Source organism: Tachysurus vachellii, chromosome 2 (genome assembly GCF_030014155.1).
Source record: "Tachysurus vachellii isolate PV-2020 chromosome 2, HZAU_Pvac_v1, whole genome shotgun sequence".
NCBI lineage: Eukaryota > Metazoa > Chordata > Actinopteri > Siluriformes > Bagridae > Tachysurus > Tachysurus vachellii.
The window spans coordinates 33,566,994-33,587,419 of record NC_083461.1 but is presented as its reverse complement, the minus strand read 5'-3'; the positions used below and the strand labels follow the sequence as shown (position 1 = coordinate 33,587,419).

Below are 20,426 nucleotides of genomic sequence, written 5' to 3'. Positions count from 1 at the left end.
TTACATTAAAATTCAATGTAACTGAAAACGAATGAGACACGCTTCTGTTTTAAGGCAAATTCAGCACAATGGTTCAAAACAAGTTGGGAAGAGAGGGAGCACAATTTGGCATGATCCTATTTTAATAATGCGCATTTTCATTTTCAAGTTCATTTTAATTCACATAAATGTTTTAGTATTGAGGAATACAGTATATGATCTAAAGTTTGGCATCAAACACAGAACTTTTAGTCATCAAAGTCATGAGTCTAATCCAGGACAGAGAATATTTGCAGAGAATATTCATTTTGTAAGTCTTTGTACAAGGTGTAAAAGGGATTACTGTATTAAATTAGTTCAGCTGTATCTAGTCTTTTTAGACACTCACAGACATTTAAATATACAACATGTACTGCTTGACATAGCGCAGTCAACAGGGAAACAACACAAAGAGATACACACTTTCACACACAAACACACACTCAGGGCTGCCGATGCTTACCAGGATTGGTGTTGACAGTATGCTGGTTCCTATCCGGCTGGACCGGCTGGACCCGACTGAAAGCTGCACATCAAGAGAAAGGAGGACAGAAAAAGGATAAAAGTGGAAATTCAGAGCTGTGCAGCAGCTGTTGTTTTTGCGGCCGTTGAAAGCCAAAGAGAAACTCAGTAGCAGACAGGCAGGACAGATGCTAAGTGGAGGCCTTAGAACAAGGCTCTGAAAATTCCTCACTGTTTTCATTCTCTAAAAAGAATAAATAGAAACTGAGAATGAAAACAGGACATATCACACAGACATTCCGAGCCATTCCGAAGTTATAGTAGGGTAAAAGAATATACTTCTGTATCAATAATAAACTGATTACCATTCCAGTAGGACTGTGACCTTCTGCCGCATCAGTAGGTTTAATGAGTCACTTTTCCTGTGCTAATTTTCATGCTCAGAGTGTACACATTTTAATGCATAAAAAAAATGTACGCATAAAAAAAATTCTCAAGTGGATAAGCTCTGTAATGCGTTTGAGAAACCGAGTTTGACCAATCTGTATTAACATTTTTGGTTATACGTGAAAAACTGGGTTCAAGCTACAGTCATATGCAAAAGTTTAGGAACCCCTGACAATTTCCATGATTTTCATTTATAAATATTTCATTTATAAATGTTTGGATCAGCAATTTCATTTTGATCTATCAAATAACTGAAGGACACAGTAATAGTTTAGTAGTGAAATTAGGTTTATTGGATTAACAGAAAATGTGCAATATGCATCAAAACGAAATTAGACAGGTGCATAAATTTGGGCACCCTTGCCATTTTGTTGATTTGAATAGCTGTAACTACTTAGCACTGATTAATTGGAACACACAATTGGTTTGGTGGCTCATTAAGCCTTGATCTTGATAGACAAGTTGTTGTTCTCTTTGACTCTCCTCTGAAGAGTGGCAACATGGAGGCCTCAAAACAACTCTCAAATGACCTGAAAACAAAGATTGTTCAACATTATGCTTTAGGGGAAGGCTACAAAAAGTTATCGCAGAGATATAAGCTGTCAGTGTCCACTGTGAGGAACATAGTGAGGAAATGGAAGACTACAGGCACAGTTCTTGTTAAGGCCAGAAGTGGCAAGCCACATAAAATATTGGAGAGGCAAAGGCGAAGGAAGGTGAGAACGGTCAAGAACAGCCCACAGACCACCTCCAAAGACCTCCCACAGACCACCTCACAAACGATTGAGTTATTTGGTCATAACAAGGGGTGTTATGCATGGCGGCAGAAGAACACAGCATTCCTTCCAAGAAAAACACTTGCTACCCACAGTAAAATTTGGTGGAGGTTCCATCATGCTGTGGGGCTGTGTGGCCAGTGCCGGTACTGGGAATCTAATTAAAGTTGAGGTTCGCATAGATTCCACTCAATATCAGCCGATTCTTGAGAATAATGTTGAGGAATCAGTCACAAAGTTGAAGTTACGCCAGGGCTAGATATTTCAACAAGACAACGACCTAAAACACTACTCAAAATCTACTCAGGCATTTATGCAGAGGAACAAGTACATGTTCCGTTATTTCTGCTAAAGAAGGCTCTACGAAATACTGATGTGATTTTTCTGTTGGGGTGCCCAAATTTATGCACCTGTCTAATTTCGTTTTGATGCATATTGCACATTTTCTGTTAATCCAATAAATCTCATTTCACTACTGAAATATTACTGTGTCCTTCAGTTATTTGATAGACCAAAATGAAATTGCTGATCCAAAGACCCAAATATTTATAAATGAAAATCATGGAAATTGTCAGGGGTTCCTAAACTATTGCGTACGACTGTAAATACTTGCATTAGAAAATGTAAAAAAAAAAAAAAAATATATATATATATATATATATATATATATATATATATATATATATATATATATATATATATATAAGTGAACTGACAAATGTTTTTAAAATCTAGATCTAATTGCGAATAACTGATCTTAATCACATTAATCCTGTACATGCACACATCATGTATTTGTCTTACAGCTGATACTAACACAAATCCAGTCTGTATCCAGTACCTATAATCCAGTAATCCAGTACCTTCTTCATCAAACAAGAACACTTGTTTTTATTAAAACTCATTTAGAGTCCCATTAGAATCTAAGATCGGATGAAGGATTATTTCCATAAATATAACAATTTACGTTTAGGTATTTTATGGAACACATGTTTTCCCCCTAAATAATCACCGGTACTGGAAAATAAAAAGAAACTCTACGTGTTCAAAACACATTTGGCCCTAAAATTAATGATACATAATGATACAGAAAGATACATAGGAATGGGTTTGGTGCTTTATGCGTTCATAAATATTGTTTCTTTCACTAATTGAGAAAGTACTGTTTGTGTATTGATTTTTTATTATTTATTGATGTAAATGTATTTTGTATTCATTGTTAATACTGACAAGCGCCGTTTGACAAAGGTGCAAACCTGAGTTAGTAGGAACTGATGGCTGTCTCCTAATACTGGGACTTGACCCTGGTCTTTGTAAACCTACAGCCAAAACAAAACATTATGTTAAACACAGGGGGTTTTGGATTAAAGGTATTGGGCATACTTACTGTAACTTTTAAGTATACATAACTAGTATGTGTGTACATCTTCATAGACAAGACACATTTATGCTCTGATTAAACTAAAGGGGAATGTTTGACTAAAAGTAAAAATGTTTGCTTATTTGTTTGGCTAATTAGTTTGAGCTTCCAAACCACTTTTGATCAAATAAAATCCCACCTCACTGTTACAAGTGCACCAATAAAGTCCTCTAATCGTGATTTCCACATTACAATTTCAACAACATGAGGTATAGCCACTCAGGGAGCGTTACAGCACTGTATGCATGTGGCCTTTTACTGCTTCTTCGTTGTGACCGGCAATTTCGCAAGATGCTTTGGACAGACAACAAACTAGGACAAACTATTAAAGTATTAAAAGTACATAACATAAAATCAAGATTAGCAATCTTGATAGACCAAATCAAATATGGTAGAACCTTCCAGAAAAGGATTTCAAGCAAAGTGGCTGGTTGTTATAACAGGGAGCAGATAAAGGGTTGGAATACATATTCATTTACAGCTTTGGGCAGGTATACTTATCCAGAGCAAGGTACATTATACAACTCAGTGTTTAAATGCCCAGCAGAAGCAACTTGGATGTGAACGTGGAACATGAACTTATGACCGTCACATCAGTAGTCCATTGTTTTAACCACAGAGCCAGTAAACCTCTCGTTTTTAGGCTCATGGTGAATGTGGACCTTTAATGTAGTCTATGTGAGTAGCCATTTATTGCTTCCTCTGTGTGGTTTGGAGGGATTTGGAAAACTTGCTTTGGAAGGCACACACAGGAAGGATTGGTGGAAGGATTAAAACTATGTACAGTATGAATGAACTGCAAGGTGATAAAGCCAACTCACAATACATATAACTATAATAAATATAGGAAAAATATGCTTTAGGTAGTGCAACAGAATGTAATGATTTAGCAAGGCACAGAAAAAACTAATTCTGTAAAGAAAGGAAAAATAATCACACTTCAACTACAATACTAATTAAATAGGAAAACAGAATGTTGTACCAGTACAGTACAGTACAGTACAGTACAGTACCAGTACAGTACCAGTACACTGGTGTTCATTTTGCTGATGGAATGGAAATCAACTTATATCAGACATGTTCAGTCAGTATACGAAAAATTAATTATTATATCGCTGCAAGTCACAGCACTGTTGGCTTTCAGTGTGAGACATTTTTACATTTATTTGGTTAACCTTAAGCAGAAGCAGATAACTTCATATTTGTTCGATAACAACGAAAAAAATTATGAAAATCTAGCAATTCTTAAATCACTGTCAACTTTCTTATGAGTCATTAACCACCACTGTGGAAAGTGACGTGAAAAAGAAATTCAAGGCTGAACATAGACACCAAATCAGATGCAAATCTCTTTTTGTCTTCTGTAAATAACGTAGCATTTTGTTTGAAGCAATCATTAAAATAAAATAAAAAAATCATACAAGAGAATGAAACAGAATGTCTTTTACCTGGATTGGTACGAGGTGAGAATCTACCTGCAAAGGCCGAGCCACCTCTGAATGCTTTGGAGAAATGTAACATTCAGAGTTCATTGTGATTGTAAACAGGAAACTCATTATGTGATTGAATGAATCTACTTACCTTGAGAAAGCACCTTTGCTTGGGCATTCTGTGTTTGTCCTATAGCCAATGTTGAGACAGAATGATTCATGTTGTTTAACATGAGCATTCAGGCAGCATTGGATAGAAGCAATAAATTACTTTATTCTATTTCTTATTCTCTATGCTGGACTAAGATATTTAGCATTTTACAATAAACAAACTTTCCTTAAAGGTTCTTTGGATGAGTCAAGAAATGTCCTATAAAAGTTTCTGCTTCAGATTTTTTCTTGAAAAGTGTAGTTCTTTACATGTTCATAATTAGGACCTATTCTTTTAAAGCAGTTGTAACAATAGTAATATAATTGGATGCCTTTTGTTGAAATACAACACTCCCAAAGTGTATATTGAAGTCCTCAATAATGCCTTGTTAAAATAACTTTTAAAAACTCCAGCATTTACAGTGTTTTAGACATGGTTTTCCATCAAACAATAGACCTAGGATGACCCAAACAAACATGGTTGAAACTTCCAGAAAAGGGCTGGTGGGTATAACATGGCATAGATATATGATAAAGAACAGACAATTATTTTTAGCATTTGGCAGCTTCAGGAACAACTTCCAGTCACTAGTCCTGTGTCTTAACCAATAAGCCACACGGTTTAATGGTTAAGACAACAGTAAACACACTAAACCCTCATGGTTTGTATCTGGTTTATCTTGTGGATATGGAGCCATTCTCAGAAAACACCGGATGAATACCAGTCCATTGCATGGCATTTTCTACACTTACATCCATTCATGCACACCTGAAGTGAGGTAAAAGTGCCAATATGTTGGCATGATTATTTCTTATAAAAAAAAGTAGTTTACATTTTTTTATAAAGAAAATTAACAGAGCTCAAAGCACTACTGAACCTAAACATCATGGCTACTGGACTTACGTGCACCAGCTGCTGCAGCAAGGTATGGGTGACTGTTGCCTGGATTAGAGAGAAAGTGATACTTTAGAGGAAAAGAAAGAGAGACAGAGTAACAGGCTGATCTAATTTTTTTTTTTAGAAAATATAAATGAGTTTAAAATGATCATCTCAAAGGCCCAATGATATGGCCAAAGATAACCATGCAAGCACATGCGTCTAACGTATAAGCACAAGAGAAGCTTTTAAAAAGTGATCATTTTAAAAGGTGAAGGGTTGAGAGGTTGAGAGTACTGTACCTTTATAAAAAAATAGATCAATGTTTGCTGTTACTTTCAGGAAAAAGATCCACAATCGTCCAATACAGTAATTCAACAATTCATCAATGTGAATAGGAATGTTATAAGTCCTTTGTATTTTGTGGTTAAAAGTCACTTTAGGACTTTTGAAGGCATGTCGGTGCCAGGGGCGTGAGGAACTGTGTTGGGTTGCATAAAGATATACATATTGGTACCACCTGGGCGGAATGATGTTTTTCCTTAATTTCTAGAGTGATTCTGTATCATTTAGGTTGTACCTTTATGGAATTTGAAAGCAAAATCCATCACAATATTGGGCTGAATCGGAATGATACAGTTTACCGTTACAATGATACAATGATACTGTTTACCGTTCTTTACCATACCTTTTTAAACAGACATACACAAGCCTACCTGCATCTCTGACTTTATATACTGGCCGTGGCTTAGCAGTGGTGGTGGTCGTAGTTGTGGTGGTGGTGGTTGGAGATGGAGTTGTGGTTGTGGTAGTGGTGGTTGGCTCGAGAGTGGTTGTCGTTGGCTCCGGAGCTGCTGTCTGACCTTTAGAGGGACAGATGGGCGAGAGTGGAAAAACAATTTGTACAGTAACAGTAGTGTTTAACTGCATTCCAATGTCAGCCCAACGCAGCCTGAGGCAAAGGTTTATGAACCTACGCTTAGGCATTAGTCACTCTGTACAATATACAAATATACTTTGGTGACATTTGGGATACTGTACTGCCAGAACTGCCAATAAATCCACTTCCAGCCTTTTTGCTCTAAAGACCCTTTATGTAGTCTACAATCCTCTCTTCTGCATTTCATACTAGCCAGAGGTGACAATTTTGCACAGTTTCAATATAACTATAATGTATTTAAACCAAAAGACAACTATTAAATCTGTTAACACATACTTTGTGTTATTCAGTAACTGCAGTACGACTAACATAGTTGAGACAGTGTGGAACGGACGCATGCATCTGGCAACAGTTTAAAATCTTTTGCTATAAATATTCTCATTTTTGTAAAGATGACAAAACACTTACTGTTTATTAGTGTGGAAGATTTTGAAGAAGAATATTCCAGGGTAGAAGGGTAGATCACACCTTTCTGTGGTTTGCCCACTGAAATGAAACCAGAAGCTTGAAAATATTTCAAATACTTCAAATGAGTTATTTTCAGACAAGGACAGAAACATCAGTCCTACATTAATTTTTGTTGAAATTGTTACCTGAAACAGTGAAAGACTCTCTCCAGGTGGGGAGCGACAGTGAACGGATACCATTTGCAAAACTGCCTTTATACTGCGCTTGTCCTGCCATCTTCTTTACGATCACCTTTCCTCCAGAATTCGTAATAACCCCACTGGAGTTCAACAATCAGAGTTGGACGATAAACTGCTTACCAGGAAGTACCTGGAAATCTTTCGCTTGGCCACTACAACATTGAATTTAACTGTTTCAAAATTATAAACAGACATTTTAGAGCTGTGTTCATTCCTACTTGTGAATAGCGGCATTGCAGATGCTGGATATGGAGGCAAAGACACTTGTCCCATAAACCTTCTCCTTGGTCTCACGGCAACTGGAAGGGCACCGAACAATGAATTCTGGAAACGTGATCTTCCCTGCACGGACATCGCATTCTATATCTGGCACAACTATAGAAATGCAGACATGAAGCACAAAACATAGACTTTTAAAGAGTTATCTTTAGTAGAAATAATATCTCTGAAACAGCAGACATAATGTTGATCCATGTGTGTACCTTGTTTTGCCTTCTTGTCTTTGCCATTTGGCTTAGCCTTGCTGCTAAAAATAAAAAGGAGTCCTAGTAGAAGAAAACAAATAAGCAGATTATATCATTTTGGAATTATCTATCGTTAACTGACGATTTGTTCAATAGTAACATTTATTATATCATGCGTGCTCTATATATAAGTATTGACGTTGAACCGACATGTACACAATTCTATCCTCAAAATCTGAATCCTTCACGCAAAATAAACAAAAATTTAAAAACAACATGCGTACCAACACAAACTGTGATGAATGGAGCTCTGAACATCTTGGAGGACAGAATGGCGAGGAGGAAGTATGCTGGTCAGTTGTTTACTTAACCTAAAAGGAATATATACAGGTATATTTCACAGGCAGTTTTGACCTTGATTCTTATTCTTTTTAGTCTCACATGTTTAAAAATTCAAGAGGCTATAAAGGCCTTTCCAAAACATGCAGCTTACAGTTCTTCTGGTAGTTAAAGTAGATTTTAAGGTATGTTTTGGATCATTGTCCTGTTGTGTAAGTCTACCTCTATCTTATCTTGATTTACGTCCAGAATTTGCTGATGTTTACTTTAGTCTGTTCTTTCGAACAGCGCTAACAAACTGCTGACAAGTCAAAACCTATTTGAAATTCATACACAAAGTTTATGGAGTACAAACACATTCTCTAAATCTGAAGCATCTGACTTGTGATATCTTTAGGGAACTATGTAGTTATCTGATTCTGAAATATTTTCCACTGACAATACCTTTAAACAATGGAGTTTCCTACTTTATTGTCCTAATTAAAAACATCAGCTTGTCTGGATGATTATAAAAAAATCTGGCACCTGAAAATAGGAGATAAATCACATTTATCGGAATCAGAAATTTGTAGAGAAAGAAAGTGTAGATAATGTATGCAGCTGTTTAGCTGTTTGTTGTTTTACTAATGCTGAAAAATGCTAAATGCTAAATGCTAAAAAATCACACTCCCAGAAAACACAACAGGATTAAATCCAAGACAAAATCCTTACTTCTGGTTGCATTTCATAAAGTAAACACCAAGTAGCTAGTCTTACTTCCTTCACAATAGTAAACAGTGAAAATTCCCTTTTTCCCATGTAAAAATATGAAATGTAAGACAAGATCAACCTGATAACACATACCCCGAAGACACTGGAGTCTATCTGTATGGTATCTTTACACTTCAGCTATTAGAAATTAGTCACAGATAGATGAACAGGTAGACAAATTAGATAATAACATGTCAGGTCTGTGTTGTCAAAACCGTCAGCAATTTCAGTTTTCCGATTCATTACTTCCTGCTTGTCTTTTTACAAAAATCCTTACATTTTGTTTTCAGTTATACTTGAAGGTAATACTTGAAGTAAACCGTATTAAATTCGAGCTAATGACGAGTTACTGTACTAATCAAAATAACGACTGTTATAAGTACATGTGTGTTATTTAAAGTATTAATTAACACTGAATGAATGAATGAATGAATGAATGAATGAATGAATGAATGAGTTTATTTGTGCTTAATCAGGGTCAATGCACAGAGAACATTAGTCTAAGAAAGAAGAAATGTCATGTGCCAGGTTATAGCAAAAAAATGCTAATTTCCACCTGCAGTCCCTAGAGAGATGTTACATTTGCACTGAGTTCTAAACTACATCAAATATATGAATATGAATGAAACATGCATATTTTCAAATGATGTAATGGTTTGCCATTTTCAGCTATGCACACAAACATCATTTGGATGACGTATGATCACGTTTTTTATCTACAATGATCTTTCTTATACAGAAAGTTCCATCCATCCATTTCTCTTCAGATCCTATTGTAGCACTAGTTCATGCTCTGGGTGACTCAGGCCCAAGGCTTTGCTCCTAACATTTATTTATCAGATTCTATTATCTATTAACATTTCAAACCTTAGGGTCTTTGAATTGGCAGATATCCTTTTCCAAGGCGAGACTTACATTTATCTCATTTCTGTAAAGAAGAGGTTGATAGCTAAGGGTGGGACTTGAACGCACAACCATTCAAGCATTAGATCAACATCTTAAACACTGATCTAGTACTTCCCTAATGCCCAAGCAATAACTAAATGCCCATTACAATAACTAAACATATACTAACATTTAATTAAGAATTAAATTCATAAGACTCATGTCGGGGGGGCACGGTGGCTTAGTGGGTAGCACGTTCGCCTCATACCTCCAGGGTTGGGGGTTCGATTCCCGCCTCTGCCTTGTGTGTGTGTGGAGTTTGCATGTTCTCCCCGTGCCCCGGGGTTTCCTCCGGGTACTCCGGTTTCCTCCCCCGGTCCAAAGACATGCATGGTAGGTTGATTGGCATCTCTGGAAAAATTGTCCGTAGTGTGTGATTGCGTGAGTGAATGAGAGTGTGTGTGTGTGTGTGCCCTGTGATGGGTTGGCACTCCGTCCAGGGTGTATCCTGCCTTGATGCTTGATGACGCCTGAGATAGGCACAGGCTCCCCGTGACCCGAGGTAGTTCGGATAAGCGGTAGAAAATGAGTGAGTGAGTGAGAGAGACTCATGTCGAAGTAAGGGTTAATTGTTCATTAGTTTGTCTTAAATCTGAAACATTGATGAGTTATTTTAAGTAATAATTCAGGAATCAGTCCAGTTTACAATGTCACTTTAAAGTGTTTCCTTTTATTTATGTATAATTTATAGAGTGGAAAACTGGAATATGGCATCTTCTCTCTTTCTCTCTCTCTCTCTCTCTCTTACTCACTCTCTTTCCCTCTCTCTCTTCTATTAAACAATTTTGCACCATAAATTATCACAAAAAAAAAAAAAAGAATATTGCTAATTATTTTCTTGTTCCCAAACATCAAACAAAGGTTAGAGCCTGTTGCACTACAGGGATAAAAGACCTTCATATTGGGTTCTTGTTACTACAGTTACGCAAACTAAAGGCCTTTTTTGTACTGTCTCTCGGTCATCTGATGGTCAGATTTGATAAGCTGTGATCTCAAGCCAAATAAAATAAAGCAGCCTGTTGTTTAAGACCAAAATGTTAACCCTTATTGTCTGTGAGACTAAAATGGCCCAGAAAAGATTTTATTTATTCTATATTAATTTGTTTGCATGGCTTGTTTATGAAAAAAAAAACATGCATAAATGAATGAATATTAAAAACAGTTATATAATAGAAGGCACAGGCTCCCCGTGACCCGAGGTAGTTCGGATAAGCAGTAGAAAATGAGTGAGTGAGTGAGTGAGTGAGTGAGTTATATAATAGAGATTATATCCAGGTCATCATATACAGTATGGTGACAAATGGACAAACTGCTGGTTCTGTTTTGCTGTGAGAGGAAATTTTGCTGGCATGCCTTTGGGTTCATTTGTTCCCTTAGAAAAAAGAAGAAAAACAGTGTTCATCCCTCCAGTAGAGTTTCAGAGATTTAATAATCAAATCTATGCCAAGAAACACCGAAGCTTCTCTGGTGGCTTGTCATGTCCTATCAACTTATTAAGATACTTTATGTTGTTTTTTTCCTTCAATTTGTCATCATTTATATATTTCACAATTTATTCACACCTGTGTTGCCATCCGGATGATTCTCCAGCATTTTACTGACTTTTTCCATCCCTATTGTTTATACTCATAATAACTGCAGGGTGAATTATGTAATTTACAATATATTTTACAATATAAAGACCTGCTAAGTTGAAAACAAGTCTTAATATAAGGGGAATGGTTTATTCAGAAAATAGGCACATTACATATTATAATGATAACAGAATCCTGGCAAAGGATGTATTGTCACTCTGTTTGTCATATATAGTTATAAGGCATAAAAAACAGCAATAGAAATACAGCATGATGAGAAACACCCAAACATGCCTGATTGTAGATAAGACTACCAAACTGGGTCCCAGTTTGTGGAAAAGGAAATCTGGGTCATTTGCTGTTCACTTTTTATTACATCACCAAAAATAAAATCATATAGTGTGATCACTGTAGTTAGATTCTCCTCTAACTATGAATCTGGAATCAGAGCTAGCTGAGTGGAGATCAGAGAGTTTCTACCCATTGCTGTAAAATAGTTAAAGCACTGTAAGGGATTAATAAAAAGCAGGACTGGTGTGAGTCAGTGTGTGTGGTAGAGAAACAAAAAATTAAACCGAACCCAGGGCTTGTGAGGACCTGCATCTCTCTTAGCCTGCAAGATTCTATATAAGATTAAATAAACCTCCCCAGATATTAAAACACACATACACACACACACACACACACACACACACACACACACACACACACAAATCTGAACTGTTTTCTCTTGTTGGACTGGAGGAGTAGGTGTGAAATGCATCTGCAGGTAATTACACCTGTGAGAGATGCACGTTAGCCACGAATACTGAAGTAAGATCGTATCTGAAGATTTATTTGATCTTATGCTCAGCCTGAAACCCCTTAAAGTGTAAGAAATATTTAACAGATCCCATTATATCTGTAGCACAGATACAATTACATGCAAAAGTTGTATGCAAAAGTTTCGGCACCCCTGGCCAAATTGCATATTTTAGTCAGTACTTAGCAATATGGCACAATAAGTACTTACCCTTTGGCAGCTTGCACATGCTTTTAGCAGCCAGCTTGGAGCCTTGCTATTCTTGTTTTAATGATTTTTCACCCACTCTTCCTTGCAGAACACTTCGAGCTCAGAGATATTCTTGGGCTGTCTTGCATGTTTAAAAAGTCAAAAGGCTATAAAGGCCATTCCAAAACTTGCAGCTTGCAGTTCTTTTGGTAGTTAAAGTGAATTTTATGTTTTGAAACATTTTCCTGTTGTGGAAGTCTACCTTTATTTATCTTCATTTTCTAGACTGACTGTGTCTTGTGTCCAGAATTTGCTGATGTTTATTTTAGTATGTTTACTGCCTGTACACATCCAGTGCCACAGTCTGCCACACAACCCCAAAGCATAAAAGATCCATTTACAGTAGATCCAGGTATATCATTCAGCGCTAACAAACCTTTGACAAGTCATAACCTATTTAAAGTTCATACAAAAAGCTTATGGAGTACAAAAACATTCTCTAAATCTGAAGCATTTCACAGGTCATATCGTGGTCACTGGCTTGTGATATCTTTATGGAACTACGCATTGTGGATCAACATATCAGAGTTAGACACAGTCCTGGATGACACTCCAAGATTCAATCCTTACTTCTGTTTGCACTTTATTTCATATAGCTTATATCGCCTGAGTACATGCTAAACATACAGACTGTTTGTAGAAGAGTGACGTTTATACACTCACTCTCTGGTGTAACCTAAAACAACCAAGTTCTCCTTTTGACTCTGGTTTCCTACTTCATGTCAAAACAGCTATAAAGAGTTCACTTGTTAATAAAAATAATACTGCTTCTCCTGTTAATGCGAAAAAATAAAGCCTTTAATCATTCATATTTTCCTATCATGGAAAATTTCATAAAAATCCTAAATAAACTGTCACCTCATCAAAAACCTATGAACAATTTCAGACAACTGTAATCCGTTTTTGCAGTGTCCACCAATTCAATTCAATTTTAACAATGGAGAGCAGAAAAAAGGTTCGATATCTTCATTTACTATCAAGATAGAAACAGTTGTGTCGAAAAAACCCAAACCATTGTTAGTTGTAAATAAACTTACAGAAAACTTCAAACTTTCAAAGTTCTAATTGTCTACTTTCATATGAGCCATTAACCACCACTGTGGCGTGTAACATGAAAAAATTTCAATGCTGAATATTTACATTTTCATTTACAGCATTTGGCAGACGTCCTTATCCAGCACGACGTACAAAAGTGCTTTCAAATCTCTATCATTGAACACATTAACTCTGGTTCACTAGGATACAGACTTAAGATACCATGAACCTAAAACACTGTTAAAATTTTCATTTTTTATTTTTTAATCAGATAAATATTATAGAAAATTAATTCACAGCTTTTGATCCATATGGACTCAGCAATAGTGCTGTGCTATAAATCTACAATTACATGTTATATCATTATTATGGTGAATGGCATTAATGGTTTATACAAATGTATATTTGATATGATTTAAGCTGTTACACTTTTCCAACACCTAACAATGGTATTTATTTATAGAACAAGCTGATTTCAGCACCATGGACAGACTTTGCTTTAAAAAGGAAGTAAGAAATCATTGTTTTTGGCACTAGCGTGTGTTTGTCTTCAGTTACAAGATAAAAAAAAAATGAACAGTATATGAACATAAAATATACTGCATATACACCAAACCTCCAGATTATTAATGGTGCTTGCAAAGCAACATTCTTACTATTGTGCCGGACAAAACTTCGGCGCGTAACTTGTCCCGCAGCTATTGTCCTAGACCCATGAATGACGCGTCAAATCGACCGGCTCATTGAGGAGAGGTGTGCTATGACTTTTATAAGCGATCCGAGTACCGGTACTTCCGGTACTGGGTCTCAAATTTGCCTTTCGAACTATCTATTCAAGCTTTCAAACTATCTACACCAAACTCGGCCAGCTCCTTTAGGGTGATACTCTGAACAAATTTTTAAATTGGTGTAAAGACTGGCCTTCTGGTTGTGCCGCAGCCCCGCCCCCAATATATGCAAAATCAAAAAACATTTTACAACATTGACATGTGACATATCAAAACACTCACAACAATGAGGGGAATTTCCTCACGTGTATTTTGATGATGTCACGTGAAAATAAAAAATTAGCACAACATGGACATGTGACATATCAAAACACACAGCACAATGAGAAAAACTTCCTCAAGAGTATTCAGATGACTTCACATGCTCGTCTCGACTAGCCTCCGGGATTTGCCATGTGCAAGCACCATTCACATTTTCTTCAGGAAATGTACGTTCTAGTTAAATATACTCATCTAGGATGATCTCCTTTGAATGTAGTAAATATTTGGCAATTTAAAATGGCTGTGGAATATTTTTATTCACCATACTCCATTTTGGGGAGCGATCATACTAAAAAAACTACAAGGAATACTCCATTTCCTGTCTTCCTCATTTAGACAAAACACCTGATTAAACATTGTTCTAATTCCAGATAAGGTCTTTGCTCCCCAAGCTCTCTTAGTATTAGACATGTGCTGTAAAGTATCAAGTGTTGCCCATAAAACTACTTTTACGTATGCATAGCCAACCACAGTGTTATACAGAGCTTATAAACTTTTTTGGAAAATGCAAGTCTACATCTACAGTCAACAAAATCCTAAATGGCTAGTGCACAGGTTCCAGATAGGACCGGACCATTAAAGCTGAAAATTACCAACCAGTCCCAAGCAGTAATTACTGAAAAGGTGTCCCAGCTGCCCTGAGACAAAAACTCTGGTTCTTAGAGACTGTGTTGTACATATTGTCCATACACAACACATCTTGTGGTATCTCTTGCTGTTTTGATAATAAACAGTGGCTCAGTTGGGCCTGTAAAGCAACAACAAAATAAATATTTGGCGATTTTTGTTTTTAATTTTGTATAAGGATAACTGTTATATTGTATACCTATTAAGTCTGATTTGTGATGTTAAACAGAATAAGGTCTTTGAGTATTTATATTTTTGTGTGCATTTTAAGAGCTGCATAACCTGAATGCATGTGGCCACTTACAATAGAGTCACAGTGCACTAATCTCCTAATCCTAAATAATATTTCGAAAGCATGCCCCTTGTGAAGCCTGGCCTAAATGGAGGCAATCATTCATTTTCCGTTTCTATTTTATAGCATGTTTACTTATTTAATGGTCTGTTAAACAGGATTAGACACCTGAAAATTGTGAGTTAGGGAACAACCCACTGTCATTTACAGGTAACATGGTGAATATGGTTATACAACAAAGAACAGCTGCAAAAGTTAAAAGTGGGGAAAGAAATGAACAAGTCTCTGCAAGGCCACTTTTTCCTTCTACATACAGTATATGGAACTTCACATACTGCAACATCTTTTTGTTGACAAGCCGTCTCACAAGATATGCTAAGCTTTGGCAGTGACAAGCAATACAAGTCTCATCAGGTTCACTGCTAACACAGCTGACTGATGCTGAGAGAGTCCCAATCCTTTTATCTATCTATCAATCTTTTTTAATCTTTTATCTTTTATCTATCAATCAATCAATCAATCAATCAATCAATCAATCAATCTATCTATCAATCTATCTATCTATCTATCTATCTATCTATCTATCTATCTATCTATCTCAAATCAAATCAAATTTTATTTGTCACGTACACATACATACAGAGTACGACATGCAGTGAGATGCTTTTTATGTCTGTCCGGTATTCAAGCATAAAAAGGAATGAAATTAAGAATAATAATAAAGCCAGAAGGAGGTAGATAAATAAAAAGTATAAACTATATAAAATATATGAAAATATATGTGCAAAAATATATGTATATACATAAATGCGTATGGTTTTAATGATTGCTCATCTATATGTCTGTCTGTCTGTTTAGACTGTTCATTCAAATATATACCCCATTCTTCTATCTATCTATCTATCTATCTATCTATCTATCTATCTATCTATCTATCTATCTATCTATCTATTTGTCTGTCTGTCTGTCTGTCTAGACTGTCCATTCAAATACAGTATATAACCCCACATCCTTCTATCTATCTATCTATCTATCTATCTATCTATCTATCTATCTGTCTGTCTGTCTGTCTGTCTGTGTATCTGTCTGTCTGTCTGTCTGTCTATCTATCTATCTATCTATCTATCTATCTATCTATCTATCTATCTATCTGTCTGTCTGTCTGTCTCTCTGTCTGTCTGTACTGTATGTCTGTCTGTATGTGTATCTGTATACCTATCTTAGATATACCACTCATACATCTCAGTATATATGTGAGATACATTTTGGTTTATCACTTAGAAAAGCACTTGAATCTGTTTATTAAACGTAACTGTCCAGAGTTAAAACAGATTTTGTAACCACATGTTGCGTTTCAACATCCAGATTTTTAAAAATACCGTGCAATAATTACATCAACACTGTAGGTGTTATTTTTACACCAGGGTATTTGAGCCACTGTAGAAAAGGCAGGGAAAGTTTTCAGCAGAACAGCTCGAGGCGAGTGGGTCAAGTCCATACTAGCACATCATCATTCCCAACACAGCCAGAGTTTATGACTTAAGTCCGCAAATGATCACCAGGTCCATGCGCATATTCTAGTGTATTTCTATTTAGACGAGTAGGAATGCATAATTACGCATAATTCTAATTAGATACAGATGATCAGACTGACTAAGGTTCAAAAAGTGCATCTAGATTCACAATAAAAAAAAAAAAAATAGACCATATAATTAAGTAGAAATGAAGTCGAGATAACTTACCCTTAGAGGCAATAATATTCCTATAAAGAGAATTATCTCAAAGGGAAACCACGCGTAGGAGCATGACTGTAAATATCCCGACCTGAGCGTGTCCTGCTGCTCAGCTCCTGTTCTGCGTCCCGACTGTGTGTGTGTGTGTGCGCAAGAAAAGGAGTACAGCTCATTAAAGAGAGAGAGAGTTCTGAGAGTGTTCACTCCCTCCCTCCTAACACACACACACACACACACACATACACACACACACACAACACACACACACACAGTCGTTTTACTATCCTTGTTAAGTCAGCTAATCCATGTGAGGTCAGGAACTCACCTAACTCTAACTCTAACACTAACACTAACCCCAGAAACCAAAAAGAAATCTTTTAGCTCTTTTAGTTTTAAAATAATAAAAAAAAAAATAAATCATAATTTGGACCAGCCAAATGTAGGGTTAAATATGTCAGATATTCCTTTCTCTGTGTGTCTCCATCAAAATACTAGTAAGTATATATCATGCCCAGATGCACAATTCTATGCTTAAAAGGAAACCTCTCTCTTAGCAACAAGAGAGATAAAGATAGCGTCTCTTTCTTTAATTAGCTTTCTTTAGATACTTACGTTAATTTCTTTTTGACATTGTGCATTAGGATTTTTGTCCTCTATCAGTCACAGTGGAGAAGTATCCCTGCAGTAGCACCCTGCAGCTTCAAAAAAGTACCATGTGGGTGTACATGCAAATGTCAGATAGAAAGCTTTGGTCTTCTCCCCTGACAACACAATGAGAAAAGGTGGCTCATTAGTGAATGAAGCCAAGGGCCATTACACAACTAAATCACATCCCCAGGTGACTATTCGGGTCTTGGGCTTGTCAATATTTCACTCCACACCACACTTCTAGGACAAACAGGGGTTCTTATAGGAGTGCTAGGAGTTCCTCTGAGGATGTGGTGTGGGTGGCTGCAAAACAGTTTGATTTAATGGTCTTGAGACCATTAAATGGGTTCATTGTGTAGGTGATTATGGCAATAGCAGACGGCAGGAAGCTCCAAAAGAAATTGAGGTGGGTTAATATTTATAATAAAGGTAATTGTGCACAGTTCACTGGTGACAGTAAAGGGCATGTGTGACTTTAGGAGCTAAGTTGGTATAAAGTGCCTCCAGGTTACAGTAATTACTTTCTCATGCTCCATGTACTGGAGTAAGTGAGACAAGTCAACATGTGGCTCAAATCTTCTAAGCACAGAAGCAATGGGTGATATTTTGGGTGTAGATTATTTTATAAAACAGTGTAATGACTGTTTGCTTGGGTGTGTTGGTCATTTAAGGGGTGAAAAAAAGATCACGTTCACACCATCAGCAGAAAACTTTCAGTAATAGTACAGATATCACTTATTATAATTATATTTTTGGTAGTTGTTAAAAGGATCAGAGCTTTAAATTGGTTTCTTAAAACTTCCAGTTAGATTTGCATGGTCTTTATTTCATACAAATGATTCTTCATGATGGGGTGTTTTCAAGAACCCCAGGTCGAGTACAGGTGGGTCTAAGTTTAAAGACAGCTGTTAATCCTCGAATATTTGTCTTCAAGTAGAAGCTTAAGCTTAGTTTAGTTTTTTTTTCTCTTGAAAACCAAGTTTGTTTAACCAAGTCAAACACCAAAAAAAAAAAAAAAAAACACAAGCCAGTGACATCCATGAAGAGCCTGAGGATGATGCTGTATTGACTGGAGTTAGATCTAATTTCTGGGGTTAGATCTAATTCAATTATGATATGTTTAAATTACTTCAGTCAGCTGGACAGCATTTCACCAGGCCATGCCATGCCATTTGTGGAGATTGCCCGTTACCGATTCATTCATTCATTCATTCATTCATTCATTCATCTTCTACCGCTTATCCGAACTACCTCTACCTGTGCCTATCTCAGGCGTCATTGGGCATCAAGGCAGGATACACCCTGGACGGAGTGCCAACCCATCACAGGGCGCACACACACACACACACACTCATTCACTCATGCAATCACACACTAGGGACAATTTTTATGCCAATCAACCTACCATGCATGTCTTTGGACCGAGGGAGGAAACTGGAGTACCTGGAGGAAACCCCCGAGGCACGGGGAGAACATGCAAACTCCACACACACAAGGTGGAGGCGGGAATCGAACGTGCTAACCACTAAGCCACCGTGCCCCCCGTTACTGATACATGATTTATGAACAGTTAATTACTGTAGATTTGTTTAAATACTTTTCCCCACCAAATCATTAATTCACAGACAAATGAGACATAACAGTACACGTATTACTATATACAAGTGAAATCTGCTTTATCACACTATTAGAGCTATGGTGACTATTTTCAACCAAACGCACTTGCTGTGTGTTTCTTCAGTTAAAGGTTTTGCTTTAATACATGCAGCTGTAAGGTCATAAAGGGTTGTTTACACTGCCTCCCATGACCACCAGTGCAATCCAGAACAAGCCCCTGGTGTTTTCACCACATGACGTCAGATCTACGAGTTCCCAAACAATTTAAAATTCAAGGCTATGTGGGTTGGAAAAAAGGATTCTTTTTGTTTTACAACATCTCCTTTATATGCTTTGATGCGAGAGCTTGTGATTAGTCTTTGGTTTGGTAAGCACTTATATTTTGTGAACTGTATTTAAGATGCCATGGTTTGAAATTGAGACTTGTGATGACCAAGTTACAGCTCTACTCCAGGAAATGATAGCCCTGACTCGAAGTCCCACCCAGCTTTGTTTAAGGGATTTGATCAGTCACGAATGATGCCATGTTATAATAAATGGCTGTAATTCTATAGTAGCCAATCTTTATAAGGGAAACTCTTGCGTAGCTCTGTATAACTGAGTAATAATTGTCTTCATGGTTCTCCACATACTGCCTTTTGTACCTGTTTGTACAAGCGCACAACAAAACCAGTCGATATTAAATTCCCACCAGCAGGCAGTCCAATTGAGTAGACGTTACTCTGTGTGAAGTAGGTGTGTGACAGTATGATGCAATTTAAAACTTCAGGTGTGGTGATTCTCTTGAAAACACAATAGATTTTTTAGATAACAAAATATCCATACAAAATAAAACCTTAGAAAATAATATTTGAATTACAACAATGCAGAAAAGTCACATAAATGGATTGTGATACCCATATTTTTTATTTTCACTTTCTCATAATTATTAATTGAATTTTACATGTAATGAAAGTGTCTGTGTTTTCACAAGTGATTTCATTTCATAATCACAATTACCACTCCAGCATGAACATGGCAGGGACTTTGCATGTATAAGGAAAGCAAGGAAACAGTAAAGGAATTGCATGGACTATTTCACCTCATATCTAGTCCTCTGATACTGTTAGGATCCAGCCCGGACTTTAGCCATGTG

At 36.7% G+C, this 20,426-nt stretch overlaps 1 protein-coding gene across 4 annotated transcripts in view; it reads right to left on the bottom strand.

The window, feature by feature from the left end:
- Positions 1–17,175, bottom strand: part of vit (vitrin) — a 31,061-nt gene extending 13,886 nt beyond the window's left edge. The window contains exons 1-12 of one of the 4 annotated variants that reach the window (XM_060864373.1): positions 17,118–17,175; positions 7,916–8,002; positions 7,650–7,712; positions 7,386–7,542; positions 7,114–7,247; positions 6,929–7,006; positions 6,297–6,443; positions 5,608–5,646; positions 4,705–4,743; positions 4,572–4,625; positions 2,960–3,022; positions 482–544 (exon numbers count right to left, since the gene is read on the bottom strand). In XM_060864373.1, coding sequence (XP_060720356.1) covers positions 482–544; positions 2,960–3,022; positions 4,572–4,625; positions 4,705–4,743; positions 5,608–5,646; positions 6,297–6,443; positions 6,929–7,006; positions 7,114–7,247; positions 7,386–7,542; positions 7,650–7,712; positions 7,916–7,949 — 871 coding nt within the window. In that variant the 5' untranslated portion in view covers positions 7,950–8,002; positions 17,118–17,175. Of the gene's footprint in view, positions 1–481; positions 545–2,959; positions 3,023–4,571; positions 4,626–4,704; positions 4,744–5,607; positions 5,647–6,296; positions 6,444–6,928; positions 7,007–7,113; positions 7,248–7,385; positions 7,543–7,649; positions 7,713–7,915; positions 8,003–17,035 lie in introns of all 4 variants that reach the window. The other 3 variants (XM_060864372.1, XM_060864374.1, XM_060864375.1) reach the window with 3 other exon arrangements.
- Between the last annotated feature and the right edge of the window lie 3,251 nt (positions 17,176–20,426).